At 32.7% G+C, this 17,940-nt stretch overlaps 1 protein-coding gene across 9 annotated transcripts in view; it reads left to right on the top strand.

Annotated features, from left to right (window-relative positions):
• LOC132696137 (uncharacterized) overlaps positions 1–17,236 on the top strand; it is a 29,655-nt gene extending 12,419 nt beyond the window's left edge. The window contains exons 1-12 of one of the 9 annotated variants that reach the window (XM_060660780.1): positions 2,045–2,099; positions 3,454–3,672; positions 4,795–4,979; positions 6,819–7,055; positions 7,822–8,016; positions 8,070–8,355; positions 8,409–8,526; positions 8,602–8,762; positions 8,830–8,950; positions 13,744–13,810; positions 15,038–16,612; positions 16,781–17,231. In XM_060660780.1, coding sequence (XP_060516763.1) covers positions 3,576–3,672; positions 4,795–4,979; positions 6,819–7,055; positions 7,822–8,016; positions 8,070–8,355; positions 8,409–8,526; positions 8,602–8,762; positions 8,830–8,950; positions 13,744–13,810; positions 15,038–16,612; positions 16,781–16,858 — 3,120 coding nt within the window. In that variant the 5' untranslated portion in view covers positions 2,045–2,099; positions 3,454–3,575 and the 3' untranslated portion in view covers positions 16,859–17,231. Of the gene's footprint in view, positions 1–2,044; positions 2,408–3,390; positions 3,673–4,794; positions 4,980–6,818; positions 7,056–7,821; positions 8,017–8,069; positions 8,356–8,408; positions 8,527–8,601; positions 8,763–8,829; positions 8,951–13,743; positions 13,811–15,037; positions 16,613–16,780 lie in introns of those variants that run through there. The other 8 variants (XM_060660781.1, XM_060660782.1, XM_060660779.1 and 5 more) reach the window with 8 other exon arrangements.
• The last annotated feature ends 704 nt before the right edge of the window (positions 17,237–17,940 follow it).

Below are 17,940 nucleotides of genomic sequence, written 5' to 3'. Positions count from 1 at the left end.
ATTTTATATAAGCTTGTATATGTCCAATGTTTTTACTTTTTGAAATGTTTCCTCTTAAACATTTGTCTATCACAAATAATATGCTGCATAAGTTCAGTTAGTGTAGTAAGGTGGCTATGACGGCATTTGAACAAAACAAGTGCTAAAGTGCCTACACAGTGCTGCCACTATGATTTGCCATTTCATAGTTGACCATAATTTTGTCGATGCACTTATGAAGATCGAAAGATTATGTTATACATTATTTATATAATTATAAATTATAAATTTTTATAAGCGATAAGGTTGGTGTTTTTTTTTGTTAATGAACTACTAATAAAAAATTAATAACTTACAAAGGATAATAATTATGGTAACAGTTTTTCAATATTTCCTGCCCTTGGAGCAATACAAGCAGTTTAAAGGGTTTTTAAATACATAATGGCATTTCTAACAGCTTCAGTCCCATTTAAATATCCGATACCTTCCTAGGTTTAAGTTCCTCGGCAGTTCACGGACTCTGTTGATAAAATCTTTAACTGTTCCCCATAGAAAAAAATCTAGGTTAGGTAAGTCGTTTTTTCTTGGAGGTAACCCATTCCCCCCATTCTCCCCAATCCATTCTGTATAGTGTGCATTTAAATAGGTACTAATTTTTCAAAGAAATTTCCACGGGTTACTGTAATACTTTTTATAAAACTTCTGGATTCCTCCTGCGTCAGTTGTTGTTGACTCGAATTTACTAAAGTTTCGCTAATCGTCCTGTTGGCTTCTTCACAACTGAAACTAAGTTTCAGTCAAGCTCTGAAGAAGTCAACAGGATACTTGGCCAAACGTTAGCAAGTTCGAGTCAACAAAAACCGACGCAGGAGGAGTCCAGAAGTTTTATAAAAAGTAGGTGATAATTTCTTGACTTCTGTGATAAGGAGCGCTATCCTGCTAGCCGAATTAAATTTCGTCGTCCCCTTTCAGGCACTTCATTTTCAACAAAGAGATGGGTAATATTTAAAAGCTCTCCTGAACCTAATGGTGCGCCATATTTTGACAGAGATTCCACCTGAAGTTGTAATGTTTTTTATTCTTGTTTTTCCAGTAATTGGAATTTTTCAGATTTTAAATTTCACTTGAGATTGTAAATATGGACTCATCTGTCCAAATAATGTTAACAATTATATTTTCTGAAAACTGTCTCTCCATAACCTGATGTTGTAATCCCGTTGCACTAATTTCTGCACTGGATAGAATTTAAAGGGCTACCAGTTGATTATTTAAGGGCACGTTCGAATCTTTGTTCTTTTGACATCTAGATCTAAGGACGCGTTTCGGGTTAAATCTTCAGGGGTCTCTGCAAAATGCAACAAAATATTAAGTTGTTCTTCATTATTAAAATATGACGAGGTCTATTTTTTCCTACTTCAAAGTTCGAAATATTCTAAAGTGTTGGTAAATCCTGTCGAAGATCTTTTTTTTCTGAATGCCTCCTAAATGCAAATTTTCTAATATAATCTCTAAGAGCCAGGGTTCGGTTTTTATCGTTCGATATGTAACTTCCTAACATATCAATCTTTTCCTCTGTGGTAAACATAATACGCAAGCAGCCTTATAGCACTTGTTTTGTTTAAACGCCGACGTACCCACCTTAGACTAACTGAACTTATATAGCAACTTTTATATAAAATCGCCTTAATTTTTTATGCTAAATATAATAAGATTATAAAAAAAGGTAGTTTCAATTTAAAAAAAAAGTGTTTTAGCAATTTAATATTGGCAATGTAATATGGTATTTAACTTTTGGCTCCATCCTCTATAGTTTCTGAGATAAGGTAGTGTTTCAGATTGGTATGGATTGTCTTATAATCTGTTTTAATCTTTTGTACCATATTTGCTTCGAGTTTACGTATCACTTTATTTTTAGTTTTTCGCCGCTTGTCTTTGATTTGGTCACGTTTTATTTATTCCTCCTTGCACCAAGGTACAATTGAATCTCCTTCTCGGCGGTCTACAAGCGCACCTTGACCAAAGTTATCATCATTTTTAATTTACTTATACGCGTGTAAGTCCAGAGTTCAAAGTTCGATTATAGTGTGTTTGCGGATTTCTCGCTTCTATGAAGCCGTACTGTGAGTTTGAAACTTTAGGCGCGTTACGGAAAGCAATGGCGAATATTTAAGTAGAAATAATTCACGGCGTCGCGTCGGACGAAATGGTCGTTTAACGGGAATGTTTATAGTACTAAATTATCATAAAGTTATCCATTAAATTACATATACAATACGATATTCAAAAAATAATGGATGAATGTGACGTGTTTTTAATTAGCCAATGTGGTCGTTTCGTTCTTGATGAATTTTTCACAAGGCTCTGACTGGTTTCACTTTCTGCAGACATCTTGAATATGTAATAATATGGGGAAAGGGAACCAAGGGAGGTAAAATTTGCTGTTATAGGAACCAGTGTGATGATTTATATTGTTAATCGAGAAAATCTAATCTAATTTATGATGTTTATTTTTTGAATTATTCATGCTAATTTTGATTAACTAAATCAGTTCAATGAACCATCTTAATCAACTTTAAAAAACATATTTTTATTAATTTCCTAATACTAATAAAAATCGTTTTTATAAAGAAAGATTTTTTCCTTGTGCTCCATGAAATGGTTTCTCTGTTTAATTTCCTTTTTCGAGCTCACATACAGGCGTTCTGGGAAAATAACTTGACAAGAAATTAACGGTTTCTCGAAAGTCTAGATTATTTTTTAGGCATTTCCAGCCATCCTCTTTGATGCGTCCTACGTTTCCAAACAATAATTATCCAGACTTTGCGGTCGCCTGATATCTTTATCTCATTTCTGAGAAAACATAAAAAACATTCCTATAAATACTTTTTTAAGTAAAATAACTTGTTCTGATCAGATAGATGGGCTTTCATATCAATTACTTTGTATGTGTGTAAAAAATTGAATGTCATTTAAATAACGCCTAGAGAAACTTCGTTTGATGAGCGAATAATAAGTGACGTAAATCAAATGGCAGTAACCTTGAAGTAAAACAAGTTAAGACATGGAACTCAATATGCTGTTTGATTGAATATTTTAAATTACATTTGTAACTTTTGATAAACTACATCAAATTGTACAAGTGTTTCTTTATCACTTGCGTGCGGCAATAATAGATGAGCGTACCCCCAATGCAGTGATTATTTTTATCCTCAAAGCCTTCTCCAGATCAAATCGGAAACGATTTGCTATACGTTTTTCTAAATATATAAAAAAAAATGGGAAAATACGAAGCTACAACCTTTAGGCGGTGTGGCTTGGTTTTTATATTAATGTTTGAACATACAGATAACAATTATTGTTAACGAATACACACATGCACAGTAATTTTAGTTCGGTTTTGTTTTTCGCTAGGTACACCATGTCTACCTTGACTGGTTTGTGTGATACAAATTTAACCTAGAAATTTTCATACAGGCGCATCTTTTGAATTCCGTACGAGTATATTTACTATCAATATCTATGCAGTTCGGAAAAAATAACAGTAAATCAATTTAATCGACGTCGCGGCACCTCGGGTAGCGATTGTTGTTGCCGAAATGTTTTTCACAGTGTTGATAAGTGTTTCTGTGACATTTTATGTTTTGTTTTGTGTCGGATTATTTGCATTTTACTACCTCGTCGAAGTTATTTTGGGTAAGCTTTTAGACCTGTCTATTTACACTTACTTTTTTTACCACTGGAAGTGTTATTTGTAATTTACGTAGTTTTGGTGTTTGTTTTCGAATGTGTATTATCTATCTAGGACAAACCTTTTAAAAATATCAAATAAATTTGCTTAGTTTAACGATGTCTAATTTAAGAGCGCATCCATTTTTTTAAAAACAAATCTATATATCTAACACTAATCTAAGTACGGCAGAGTAAAGGGTGTCTTAATTTTCGATTTTCTGTGAAAGGTGTAAGCAATTTATCCACAGAAATACAGAGTTTTTGCCTTGTTGACGAAACATTCTGATGTTTGAAATTAGTTTTTCTCATTTTTGTGAAATTCAGTGGTGCCGTAAATATTATCAATAAAACTAAAATATTAATACAAATGGTAATCATTTAATTTCATTTTATCATTCATTATTTAATTGTCAGTTTTGTTGTGATTGAAGAAATATAACAGATGATTAATAATTATCATCGAAACTAAATTAGAAGAGAATTTTTATATTTCAGCAATCCCCTTTCTCGTTGCTTTATTTTGTGTCACCCTATACACTTAAATCATGATTAATTTCATTTTGATTTGCAATGAAATGTCTCAAATTATTAAAAGCACAATGATTGATTACTTATTTTTGTAATTTTACGTACAAGACATAAACATCCTATCATGTCGATAAATAAACAATAAATATTAATGTTTTTATATTCTTTCCATTCATTGTAAAATTAATGTTGCGGTTGTAATATTGGACACCCTATAAAAGGCTCAAATTTTCGGTCAACTATTGTAAACAAAATGACATAGGTAATATGACCGAAATTACTGTTAAAATGGGCATTTTAAAATCTCCATTAACTAAATTTTCAGAAGGGGCAATTAAACGTTTACATATGAAATATTTTTTAATTGCAAGGAATGGTATCCAACTCCACGTTCTAGGGGACATATTTGTAAAAAATATGCTTTAACAGTGTAACCAATTAATAAATTAATTAGCTACAATAACCACTTGATAAAGGAGTGAACATAACTAAAACATTTTTGGGATTTAAATATAAAGTTTTATTGTCAGACCGCATGCAGCAAACATTGCCTTTCAGATTTGCCTATAACAGGTCAATCGCCCAGCTCAGCACATGAAGCGTTAAAGCAATTGATCGAGCAACTTTTAAAGGAAGCTGCGACGTTACCTCGGCTACAGCAAACTCAAGATCATTCAACTACCGCAGAAGGAAACCCTAGCAGAACCTACGAAGACCTTTTGGCCACAGCAATTATCAATAAGGTAAATTTCGAAATACGTAAAGATTTAAAATGATTTATAATGTAATTATTTTGATATAACATTTAAATGGTTTTGGTACGCTTTGTTCAAAGTTCACACACGAAAAAGTTTTATATTACATACAATAAATATATGGGATAAAGAGACACAGATGAAACGCATATTTTTTAATTTCTGAAAACTGTAAAACTTGATGGAAATTAAGCCCCTACAACGCTCTATTTTTTGAAAAATCTAGTTGATATCATTATAAATTAATTAAAATAAAAAACTTATTCAAAAGGATCTTAAAAAGTTGTTTATCACTTGACACTTGGTAGTTTTGGTAGGTTTGAAACCATTCTTATGTCATTTTTCAATTTTAAGAAGTATATTTCTTTCTGTAATGTCGCCATATTGCCTAATTATCTCATATTGAAAAATAAATTTATTGTTTGTTGTTTGCCCTTCTCTCTTACCGTGGTGAGCTTTGAAAATCAATCCTGTTAATTGCGTGCAAGCTAATCTTTTATGGTTTCTTTAGTGTCAGTCCCGCTACTGTATCGTCAATGTTTCGGTTTAGTAATGGCTATAGTCTCCATTAAATCGTCGAGAAAATATTACCGCCAAGTTAGTGTTTAATGCTGATGGTAGTGTAAATTGGCCATAATAGCATAATTACCGTTAACTATTTGTTACTAAAAAATAATGATTTGGAGCTGCTCCTTTTAATAGAATAATTTTAAACACAGATATGGAACTGCTTTCTTCTTCTTCTATCTATGAACATTTGCGTTATAAACAGAGCTATCGAAAATTAAAAATTTGTTTTTATTTTTATATTATATTTCAAATGTTTAAAACATATTTTGATTATAATTAACTTTCGCGACTATAATTGATATTTAGCCGTCAGTGTGAAAGTTTATTTACTTATCAAGATTTTAATAAAGCAGCCGATTGGCTTTAATTAATGGTGAAATTTGTATACCTCTTGTTTTAAGCAGCCGTTACGTTGTTAGTGATACAAATTGCTATATCGAAGCAAGATCGTCAATTAAACGAAAAGTGTAATTTTGATTTTCTTTTTTTTTGTGCTTGTTTAAAATGGATAAAAAAAACTGCTGTAGGCTTATCCTTAAAATAATTTTCGCGTTATACAGGTTGTTCGAAAATTGAAGTGTCTATTTTAATAAGATTAATTTATTATGTTTGTTAAATGTTAACGTTTCAAGAGGTATCCCTAAATAATTATATTGAATAAACTAGAGAGAAAAAACTGTAAAACCTCTCGACGCGACTAAAAATGGTATAATATAATTAAAGGAAATACAATAAGTAAATCTTTATGTTGAAAATTCTGTTGTGAAAATTATTTTATTAATTTCATGCTGGTTAATCATCTTGATCGCTTTTAACGCCGAATGAAGCACAAAACATTCTTTTGAAAATTATTTTAAGTTGAAGCAAAAAATAATAAAGAGAAACTTTCTCAAAGATGAGATGACATGACATGATGACATGATACCTAGATCTTTCAATTTTTGCTCATAGTTTTTTTTATTTTTTTTTATTGAAAATCAAATTGAAATTTAGTAATTTTGAAGAAAATATTTTCTTATAGAAAAAATCAATCACTAATTATGTTGCCGCCAACTTTTGCTTATTTTTGTTTGCCCCAAGAGAGAGAAATTATTTTGAAATAGATATTGGCATCTTTCATAGAAAGAGCCAAAAATGAACATTCAATTTGTTGTTTTTATTGTTTTAATTTAGTTTAAAGACGAGATTATTTGCAAAAATCAAACAAAATTTGTGAAACTGTTTCCTATCCTTGTCGATATTTTTTTTTTACTTCAGGTGATAAGCAGTTGCCAAAGTAACTTGCCGTCTTCTTCGGCAAACAGCGTATGTAGCCATGTGTCCAAAGTTTCATGCCAAAACGAAAGTAAGGAATACTTTTTCGGTGAGGAAACTCTAGACGCCAAATGGAAATCTACTGATTTAGAAACGTCCTCCGTTTCTAGTTCGGAAGAATGGATCCAAACGGATTCAAGTTTGGGATCAAAAAAATACGTGGATCGGGTTACCCTTATGGTAAATAAAACTTTGTAATTCTTGTTCTAAAAACTTTATAAAAGCAAACCCAGAAATATTATTAGGTTATATGGTAGATTCAGATTCAGATTGGGAGAGTTTATTTAGCCTGTCTGTCTGTCACTGCGACCTAACGAATCTATTGCGACTTCCTACATAGTTATAGAGCTCTATCTAGCATCTCTCTAATTAGACTTGGCAGATTCGATAGTGGTTCCTTGGTGCAGCTCGTTGCCTCAAGTTTGGTTACGCCCAGGCTGTTCCAATATACCTCCACATAGGCATAATACGTGTATGGCATTTTTCTTCTCTCCTTGCCCAATCTGCATTCAGTGTTTCCTTCCATTCCCTCTGGTAGTAGCACGTCAGTAGACTGTACTGCCTTCTTTTTGTAGCTTACCTGGCCTCTTTTTCCATCCATTGCTTGAAGGCTGTTTTTGCAATGGCCACTCCAAAGGGTTCTGGCCCAATTACGCTCCTTGGCGAGCCTTGGCAGGCTACTTGGTCGGCGCTTTTGTTACCACGACAGCGTCCTGTATTGTATCTTCCCGTAGAGCTTGTCGGTTTTATTACCATGTCCAGCAATTATTTATTATTATCACGCATTCTTCAACTTAGTTACTCTCAACAAATTCTGAAATGCACTGTAACTGATGTTGGGCTTGACTTTATAGTCGAAAAATCAAATGCACATCAAAGTAATTGTGCATTTATTTTTAGAAAACAACAATGGAACAAACTGTCATCATATGATCTCTTGTTTTAGATAAAACAGGATATTGAAGAAGTGGATCGATTACACTCAGAGGACGAAGAAGATGGCACAGACTATTTCAGATCAAGCTCTTCGCTGCTCGGCGATAGTGACACCAACTGGTTCCTTCAGAGACGCCACTTCCAAGGAACCCCTTCGCCAGTACCCGTTCCGATGCTGGTGCCAAACCCTACAACAGAAGCTAAGGTCTTCATCAAATACACTATTTAAAATTTTGAGTTAAACTTTTGTTTCACCAGGTTTTTATCGGCGATAAACCGGTCGATGATACTTCTGATTTATCCGACGTAGGATCGGACTTTGAAGAACCGGAACCATTACCTAAAGCTCACACGCTATTGATAGAATCGAAAACTATAATCGGGGGTGGCAAACGAAATCCTGAATTGGTCGAACACGCAGATGAACAGAGCGAGTCATCGACCGATTCTGGGGTGAAGGAAGTTAACGGTCGGGAACAGAGAAGATTTGAATTGATGAGTTCAAGTCAGATCTCCAAGACGGACGTCAGTGTAGATGATGACAGTGCGTCTAAAAGTGAACTTATTTTTTTCGAAAGTAACAGAGTCTGATTGCAGATGTTGAAGACTCGTCGTTTCTTTCCGTCTACAGCAACACGGAAAAAGAGGCTGAGTATACTGAGAGATATGGCTCCTTGCCAAGGACGATATTGAAAAGTCCAACGCCTCCCGCAAGGTACGTTTTCATATGTTTCTAAAAAGTTTTATTTGTTTTTTTGTTTCACCCAGTTGCTTAATTTATTTAATTTAGACCTTCGCGAAACCTAGACACATCAACCGCACCAAAATATTCCGATGTAATTACGTCTAGAACAGAAAACTTCCACGACCGAGTGCCGACACCGCGAACGACCATTATTAATGAAAACGAGGAATATAAATCTGATAGCTCCGGAGAAGTGGAATTTTCCGGTAGGCCATGAAGTTATAGACTGGAAACTTGACCAATAAAGTTACAATAGTATATTTTTCTTGACAGGTAGTTATAGCAAACGTGAAAGGGAGAAATGGAAACATGCTGTTCAGATGAAAAATAATCCCTACTCTAGAGAAAATATCGAGAAACGCTTACAGCGTTCTTCCTCTTCTGTTGGATCCTCGTAAGTATCGCTTAAACATGGATATCCATAATAGTTATTCCAAATGCTGTTTATTTATTAAAAAATTATCTTGGTCCATGACTTATTACTCTCATCGAAATTGTCTTGGTTGATACGTTATTTTGCAATATCGTGTCTACGTCGCGCGATGGAAGGAATAAACTATCCAGTAAGACAAGAATTAAATAATGGTTCGTAAGTATTCGAATGGAGTTATCTTAATCCAAGTTAATAATCATAAAAAAATTACAAAACCAAGTGGATGTTTTATTATTATGTAGATATCATTTTAATTAGCCGATAAATTTAATAATGATCATCTCATTTAAATATGGTTTTTAGGAGAATAGTATATATTTTTCTAGAATGTCATCACCAAGTCAGAATACTGATACTCCAAACAAATAAAATTATCGTCGATACATTCAGGCAAAATATCCAGTGAAAAACTATTAGATTGTGAAAGCAATAATATAGAAAAAAGAATACATTTATTACACATCCAAATAACGCCTTTCGGTTCTAAAGGGAGTGCATTATATAATTATATAATTGGCGAAATAACTGGATCAATTGCTCATTAAGTAATAAATTCTAATTCCAACAAATTTAGTTGTTTGGTTTTTTAATGATTATGTAAAATATCAAAATTATCATCAAAGTTGTGCATTTCGGAATTTAAATGAATTCCATGGTTAGAATCCAAACTTTTATTTTTATGAGCCCTTTTATGTTCGTTAATGCGTTTCTTAAATGTTCTACCTATTAGTCCGATATACATTTTAGGACAAGATCCACTTTTCAACTTGTAGACTCCGGATTTTTGAGTTTTTTGTAATTTGGTTTTATTGTTTTTTAGAAAATGTCCTATGGTAATATTAAAACCAAATTTAGATAGATGTTTCGAAATTTTCTTGCTAGGTTCTCCTATGTATTTTATTGTTTTATAAATTTTGTTTTCGGTGTTTAATATGGGATAGATAGAGTTCAGAGTTATTTGAAACTACTTTTGACAAGGATAAATGCCAACTGATAATCATGAACTCTCAACCTCCAAAGTCATATTCTTTAAAAAAATTACACAAACAGCTTATGCCAATAAAACCTGTAGTTTCTTTTGTAACAGCACCAACAGTTAAATTTTCAATAAGGTTAATTAAAATTTTATAATATAATACTGTTTTTAAACCTAGATATGCAATCAAAAGTTCATTCGAACTAATTAACAAAGTTAAAGACATAAAAATTCTTCCCAAGGCAATTCTAGTTTCATTTTATGTTCAAAACTTATTTCCTAGCTTTCCACCAATTGACGTAATAAACCTAATAGACAATATTCTCAGGCAGAGGCAAGTTAACCCTATCATAAAACAAGACTTGCTTGTAAAAGACAACTATATATATATATATATATATATATATATATATATATATATATATATATATATATATATATATATATATATATATATATATATATATATATATATATATATATATATATATATATATATATATATATATATATATATACGCAAAATTTATAAAACCATTAAATACACAGGAGAACCCAGCAAGAAAATTTCGAAACATCTATCTAAATTTGGTATTAATATTGCTTTAAAAAAAAATCCGGAGTCTACAAGTTGAAATGTGGATCTTGTCCCAAAATTTTGATATTTTACGTAATCATTCAAAAAGCAAAAAATTAAATTTGTTGGAAGCTATGGAGATTAACAAACTGAGATATTCGAATTTATTACTTAATGACCAATTGGGTTTAAATGCGTCTCCGTTGTTAAATTTAAATTTATACCCTATCCATGTAATTAAAAAATCTATGTTTTTATATATAAGTGTCGGAATATAGTCATATTTTGTATTTGATAAAGGCACGGTGTTGCCGAAACAGCTGTCACAAAACATTAAAAATTGTGAAAATCTGAACATTTTTTGTTCTAATTCAATTTGCGTATAACATAGACAACAAACAAGAAACACAAACGATTATATCCTAATTAAACTTTCGTTAATTTTATTAATTTATTAATACATAAGCATTATTATCATGTTTTAGAATTCTTATTACTTCAATTACAATTACTTCAACTTCATTTTATCAATTTTTTAATTTTATTCGTAAATCAGTAGCCTAAGCAGCGTAGCGAGGGAGATTTTGGGTCCAATATTAATTTGTCAGTGTGAATAAGTTTCATACTTATTTATAGATTATTAATGATTAATTTTTATTTAATTTTAAGAATTTATGTTTTCTTTAATATTTTTTATAGTTTATAGTTTAAAACTTTCGTTAATTTTATTAATTTATTAATACATAGGCATTATTATCATGTTTTAGAATTCTTATTACTTCAATTACAATTACAATTACTTCAACTTCATTTTATCAATTTTTTAATTTTATTCGTAAATCAGTAGCCTAAGCAGCGTAGCGAGGGAGATTTTGAGTCCCATATTAATTTGTCAGTGTGAATAAGTTTCATATTTATAGTTTATTAATGATTAATTTTTATTTGACTTTAAGAATTTATGTTTTCTTTAATATTTTTTATAGTTTATAGTTTAAAATTGGGCGCTAAATGGCAACGAAATTTCTACATGCGACTTTTTTCGCGTTCCCCCTTTTTTTTGCCGATAACTTAATTTTCGGGTCGATCGGCTATAAAACCACGCTGTCGGAAAGGTAGTTTTCGCTGTGCTCGTTCCGCTTTAGCTTCCTGTTCTGCATTTCGCCGGTCGTTAATTTTGCCAAATAACATTTTCGCATCACCATGGGGTACCCCGAAGACGAACCCAGAATACAAGGCAGCTCCGTGGCACCGCGGTAAGTCGCTACAGTTATTTCGTTGCCCCGCTCGGCTTACATAGTTTTCATTTCAAAATTATTATACAGTCCAATTGGTCCAAAAATGTTGATCCGTAAAATACCTTTTCTTATTCCGTACTTTAATATACTCAATTATGAATCGATCAAGAAACGGAAAGGGTCACTTTTAGCTTTGTTAGCCAGGGTCTCGAGCCAATTCACACGTTTCCGACAAAACAATAATGCTCATAGAAAAAGCTTAGTTAATGTGTAAAACGGTGTTTGTCAACTTTAACAATTTTAAATCATATTCTACTCATGCACAATTGGTAATGGCATTAATAGAATGAACACATTACATTATACATATTGTTGTAGAAAGTCATAACAGTTATTAAGTGATAACCGCTAACAGATGATTGATGGTTTCCCCGAAACAAAATTTCACCGACCACAAAACTGATTGACACCTTCTTCTCGACAACAGATTATAGCTGGGGCAAATTGCAAACATTTTTAACGGATCAGCTCGAGATTATTTCAAGATATTATCATAAATTCATTTTTTTATTTGATAAGATAAAACGTAATCAGTAATTTAGCATATTTGCTGTTCGCCTTGTCGCTCGAAAAGATACCAAATCGTAATTGTCGTGGTGTGGAGCGAATTAGGTGTCATTTTGTAATTATCGTGGTAGCGTCATGCCGAAAAGGTTGGTGGATGTGCTCGCAGAAAGCGATGGAAACAATACTACTCACGTGTAAGTCCGTCAAAATCCACATATATCTAGTGAAATTATAAAATCAGCGTTTTGCACTCTCTACATATCAGTGGTTAGATCACACACGAAAATAATTTTATTGAAAAATATTAGCGTTTTATGGCTGATTGCGTTAAGCCGGGAACACATTGCTTTGATGTAATATGTTGCTATATATATCAGACAATTATTTCCGAGTTTATTTAAATGATCAGCGGGCACATTGATCTGACGCTATGACTTTTGTCATGTTACATTTTGATAAAACGGCAAACCTTTCGTCATAGAGCATCAGAACGCGACACGTCAGAGCAACATACTGCTTTACTTTTAGTAAGTACAAGAATAATAAGAATACATTGCAGAAAATAGCATTTCACACACTCACAGAACTATGAATAAAGCTATATGTTGGCTGTAAAGTTGTTGTGTCGATAATAGTATATTATGCAATAAGATTGATAAACGACAATATATTTATGAGTTTTGACACGAGCTGGACGCAGCAGAGCGAGTGTTTAATAAGCGAGTGAATGAAGAACGTCGTAGAAATAGTATAGTATACAACACAGGGATCCATCAGATCGTAGTTTATTAAAAACTCACTTCGCTGTTGCCTAAACCAACTCGTTACTAAAGCGTCGTTTTTATTATTTTTTGTTGTCCATCTAAATACTCCACTATAAAATTAGTATTAAAAATAGTAAAAATATTGAGGCATAATCCTAGAATAATATTTGACTTTTCCATTTCCGTTCATTGTGTAGAAATTTTCTGCATCTCAAATGGCTGTATAGAGATATTGACATGATTTCAAAATCAGATCTTTCCATAAATAGGCGTTACCTCGAAACAGTGAGTGAATTTATCCGGATATGTTGGTTTTTACTTTACGTGTTATCATTTATCAAAATATTTCAAGTGTATTCCATGTATTTTAAAATTGAACGAAACAATGTTACCAATTTAACTTAAGGTCATGCTAAATATCGATTCATGACTCAGATATACTATTTGGTAAAATAATTCTCCTACAGTGTTCCATATACAATTTTATATAGCTTAATATAGTTTTAGATTAAATAAAATGTTTTTCTTTTATTGGGCGCAATAGCGAAAATTGCACAAAGAGAAAGATAAAACTAAGAGTGTTCTAAAAAATTTAAATGTATTTTGCAACATACAGACATATAGTTTGATTATAGATTTGGAGCCGACTGGTATGCTAAACAGGCTAAAAGTCCATCAGGAGGAAAGCTCAAATCCTCTGAGGTAAGTCTGCAGAAAAGTATAAATGATTTGGAAGAAATGGCTACATATTCTAGTTTACCAAGGAGTCTCTACTCCTCTAAAGATTTTAGTAAAAATTTCGTAAAAAACCCTCTACTCAACTTTCCAGAAAATTAAAAAGTAGTGCCTTCCTTAAGCTTTCTTATGTTCCCTTCACTATATTCTTCAGTGTTCGCGTCAAATATCGGTTGAAGAAAATGTTGGGAAGAAATGTAGTTCTTTTCTGGTCATAAGGTTCAATGTAGGTAGATGTATTACATAGTCTTAAAAATTGTACATGAAATGTATAAAAATTGTTGAGTATTGTTGATATTGTAAAAATAAATATTTGTTAAATGTACACACGAATAGTCTTTATTTCGTTCGGTAATTATTACGTCTTGAATTGGTAAGTTAGGTATTTCAAATTTTATACGTTTTGGTTTGGTCTTATTAGATGTTTCACAAAGTATATAACAATTTCGGTAAGTCGCAATACTAACAATACTCAAATAGAAAAACGGCATTTTTACATCATATCACAAAGTCGTAAGCAAAACCTCTTATCATACGGTTGCTCCTGACAGTATGGATGGAAATTGACATTTTACCTTACAGCTAGTTTCACCATTATGTCATCCCAAAAACGTCATGAAAGGGATAGTTTAATGCTATTTGCAAAAAATTCCATAGCAATGGGTTCATATAATATAATAAAAACTTGCTTTCTAGAAATTATATGCACCTTATCTGAATTTTTTATTCACACTTTGCCAATTGCAGAGAGTGAAAAATTATTTTTTTGTGTGTAAAATTGTTTGCGGTTTCTTGATTGGATGAATTTAGTTTACGTAACTCGGAGTTTTTCAGGGTTTCTAATAAAGTTATTGCTTAATTTAAGGATTTTCCGAAAAATCTTGAAATTTAGGGATAACAATATCGATTGCGCTCTCTTACGGATAAATGCCGCACTTAAACATAAATTGTAGAATTTTATCATGTCCACTTTAGCCATTTTGTTTCTAAGGCCCTGGTTTCAATGCAAAAAGTTGCATTGTTTTATGAATATTTTATTTCGGCACAACGATGGTACCACTGTTTTAACCCCCTTGCGATTAATCGCATTTTTATCATTACATCACCCGCTACGCTTAAACGATCAATAATATTTGTAACAAATCAGCTTGTGACTAATTCCATTCTTCATATTAATTCGCTAACCCTTCACAGATAAACGGCGTGAACTGGCCTCCACAAAAACCACCCGAAGATGAAATTTACCAATACTCCGAAACGAACGGGGTACATCACGCTGTTCACGCCGTCGTAACAGATTCCGAACAACACGAGGCTTTATACGAATGCGTAGAAGAAGATTTGTTTAAGCAAGAGCCAAAAATTCAAAGTTACGGTGGGAGTTTCGCAGTCGAGAGTAATATCTCTCTCACAAGCGACTCAGACCTGAGTTATGTTAACTTCTACGACGTTGAAAACTCACAAATTATTAGGAAAAACAAGCACGAAGAAATATCCATACCTATTAAGTCAACCGATGCTCAAGGAACGTATACGGCGATATCAGATAACAATGGCGACGAGGATTCTCTTCTAGCAGCGGAGATACATCCGACTATAAAAGAAGTTCCCGTGGCTAAACCCCGAGTTCTCGGTGCTGAAGAAAAGGACGACCATCGCCGGTTCATAAAGGCCCCCACACCTACGCAAAGGCATCTGGTAGCAACGACAAACCCAAACGTGTTACGCCGACATCACAGTGAGTCTGATCTGTTGGCCGATTCTTTCGACGCTCCACCAAAAGTTTTACATCACCGAAAAGATAATACCCTGATATCCAAAATCTACAAGGATCACCGAGTCAGGCAATTCGCTCAGTCGACTAGGGAGGGGCGGTTGGCCGGTGAAGAATCCCGTCCAAACTATCAAAATCAATGGAGTTTGGAAGTAAAAAGCGCACCGGAAATATCACTGGATACTATCGACCATGGGTTTACATCGGACAATGATTATTCGTCCGGAAAAACCGGGAAAATGTCGTTTAGTTCCGAAGAAGACTTACTCTCGATTCACTCCAACGCGAGCATTGCTAAGAAAGATTCGGTAGACGTAAAATTCAAACTAGAAAATGAAGAAAGGTCATCGAGTAGAGAAATTGCCATCAGATCTGCGTCGCCGAGTCTGCTAACACCAAAGCCACTGAGCACTCGAAAGTTTATCTACAGTTCGTCGGAAGATCTTCTGTCTACAGATGAAGTTGAAGCCTTGCCGAAACGAAAAGATAACACGTTGATTTCGAAGATCTACAAAGATCCGAAAGTCCGAAAAATTGCATTGAATAGCAGAGAATTTATCCCAGACGAATATCAGTCCAGGTCGAGAAAAATTTCTCAATATAACTCAGATGAGGAGGTGTTCCCGGATAGGAGACCTGCGTCAGCTCCTTATGAAAAGAAAGAAATTTATAGCTCTGTGGATAATGTGTCCTCGACTATATCAGAAGTAGGTCATAAAAGCTACGAGTTTAAGCGCGAGATCAGCGCGGAGAAAATTGAAACTAAGCATTGGAATGAAGAAGTTAGATCGAAACTTGTTAACAAATTGGAGCCAGACTTGGAAGAAATTGCCAGGAAGAAATTAGTTCACGATATCTTGGAAAAGCTATCGGAAATGGATACATCGGAAGTTCATATTCACCCAGAGGGTGATGATGTTCGAAAGTCGGTAGAGGAAATCGATGAATTTAGAGTGTCAGTCAAGGATTTGAGGAAAAAGTTTGAAATTAATGACGTAAGTAAATTTCACGGCTGTATAGTTTAAGTATGTATGGAATCGGATCTCGTTTTCTAGAAAATTTTCATTTTATTCATATTTTATTATGGGAGCTTATAGGAAGTTGAAGTTCTTGATGATTTTATAACGTTAATACTGACTAAAATTTTATTTAACTGTTTTTAGGGGAAAAGCAAACACGTCGTGTCTAGTCTAACTGCCAGAAGTTTGTCCAAACAAATAAAGGAGTCTTTGAGACAATAAATACATTTGGTTGGAGTGATTTCATTTTAACTATTTTCACTAGGAAATTGTAAAAAAATTGTTGCTAATAATCAGTATTATTCATCAATGAAATGTAAAAAAATGTATACTACAAAGTAAGACTGAAAAACACTAAGAAGAGTTTGATTTATTATTTTACAACGGAGATACATTACGGAATAAATAAAGAATAAATATTACATATCTATATGGAAACCAAGCCCGTTAATGTGTTTTTGTGTAAATTTTATAATGTCAGTGTATTACTTAGCAGGTTTCTAGGTAAAGCGTGTATATGAGGAGTTACCGTTATAATTTCTTTTAAGTATAAACGTATGTATAGTAATATAAATATTATTTTAAATTAGTACGTTGTTTCTTTTTAAAATCACCATCAATAAAATTGTAAAAAATACGATAACGCTTTTCATTTCCAATACATGGTTTCAAACCTTTGTTTTCCGAATATCTTAATTATCTTTCTATAAATATGAATATGAAATGTCACCAAAAGTAAATTGTCCTATTACAAAAAATTAACTTTTATTTAAAAACAGAAATACGCACGCATGATACGAAAGCCAAAGTACTACAAAAAACTTGTCAAAACAATGGGTAGACTGGAAATTTTGTTGCTCGAGGTAAGAGAATTGTAAAACTCAAATTCATTATGTTCCGATTTCAAATTACGATTTTTTATGAAACATTTTATCGCCTGCCGAATATTTTGTATGTTTTTACAAGAATTGCTGGTAATAAAAAACTAGAATTGTAATGAAAGGGAATAACTAAAAAATTCAATATGGCATCTGTAAAAAAATTAAAGTTGATAATAGTTAAAAAAAAAACAGTTTTTCTGGCTTATTTTTGAAAATACGTAACTTAATTTTTTTGTGTGTGTGAAAATTTATCCAGCTCATTCATAGGCAGGTGTTGAGACTAAAATTTGAAACACTTTTTTAAAGGAACTTCGAAGACAGATTACTGTAATTCTATTTACAAATCTTCTGGATTTGTCCTATGTTATAAATCAAACTTGCTGACGTTTCCTGTTGGCTTTTCCAGAGCTTTACTGAAACGGG

The sequence above is a fragment of the Cylas formicarius genome, unplaced genomic scaffold, assembly GCF_029955315.1.
Source record: "Cylas formicarius isolate icCylForm1 unplaced genomic scaffold, icCylForm1.1 PGA_scaffold_1__22_contigs__length_36826433, whole genome shotgun sequence".
NCBI lineage: Eukaryota > Metazoa > Arthropoda > Insecta > Coleoptera > Brentidae > Cylas > Cylas formicarius.
This window is presented reverse-complemented; position numbering and strand designations above follow the sequence as displayed.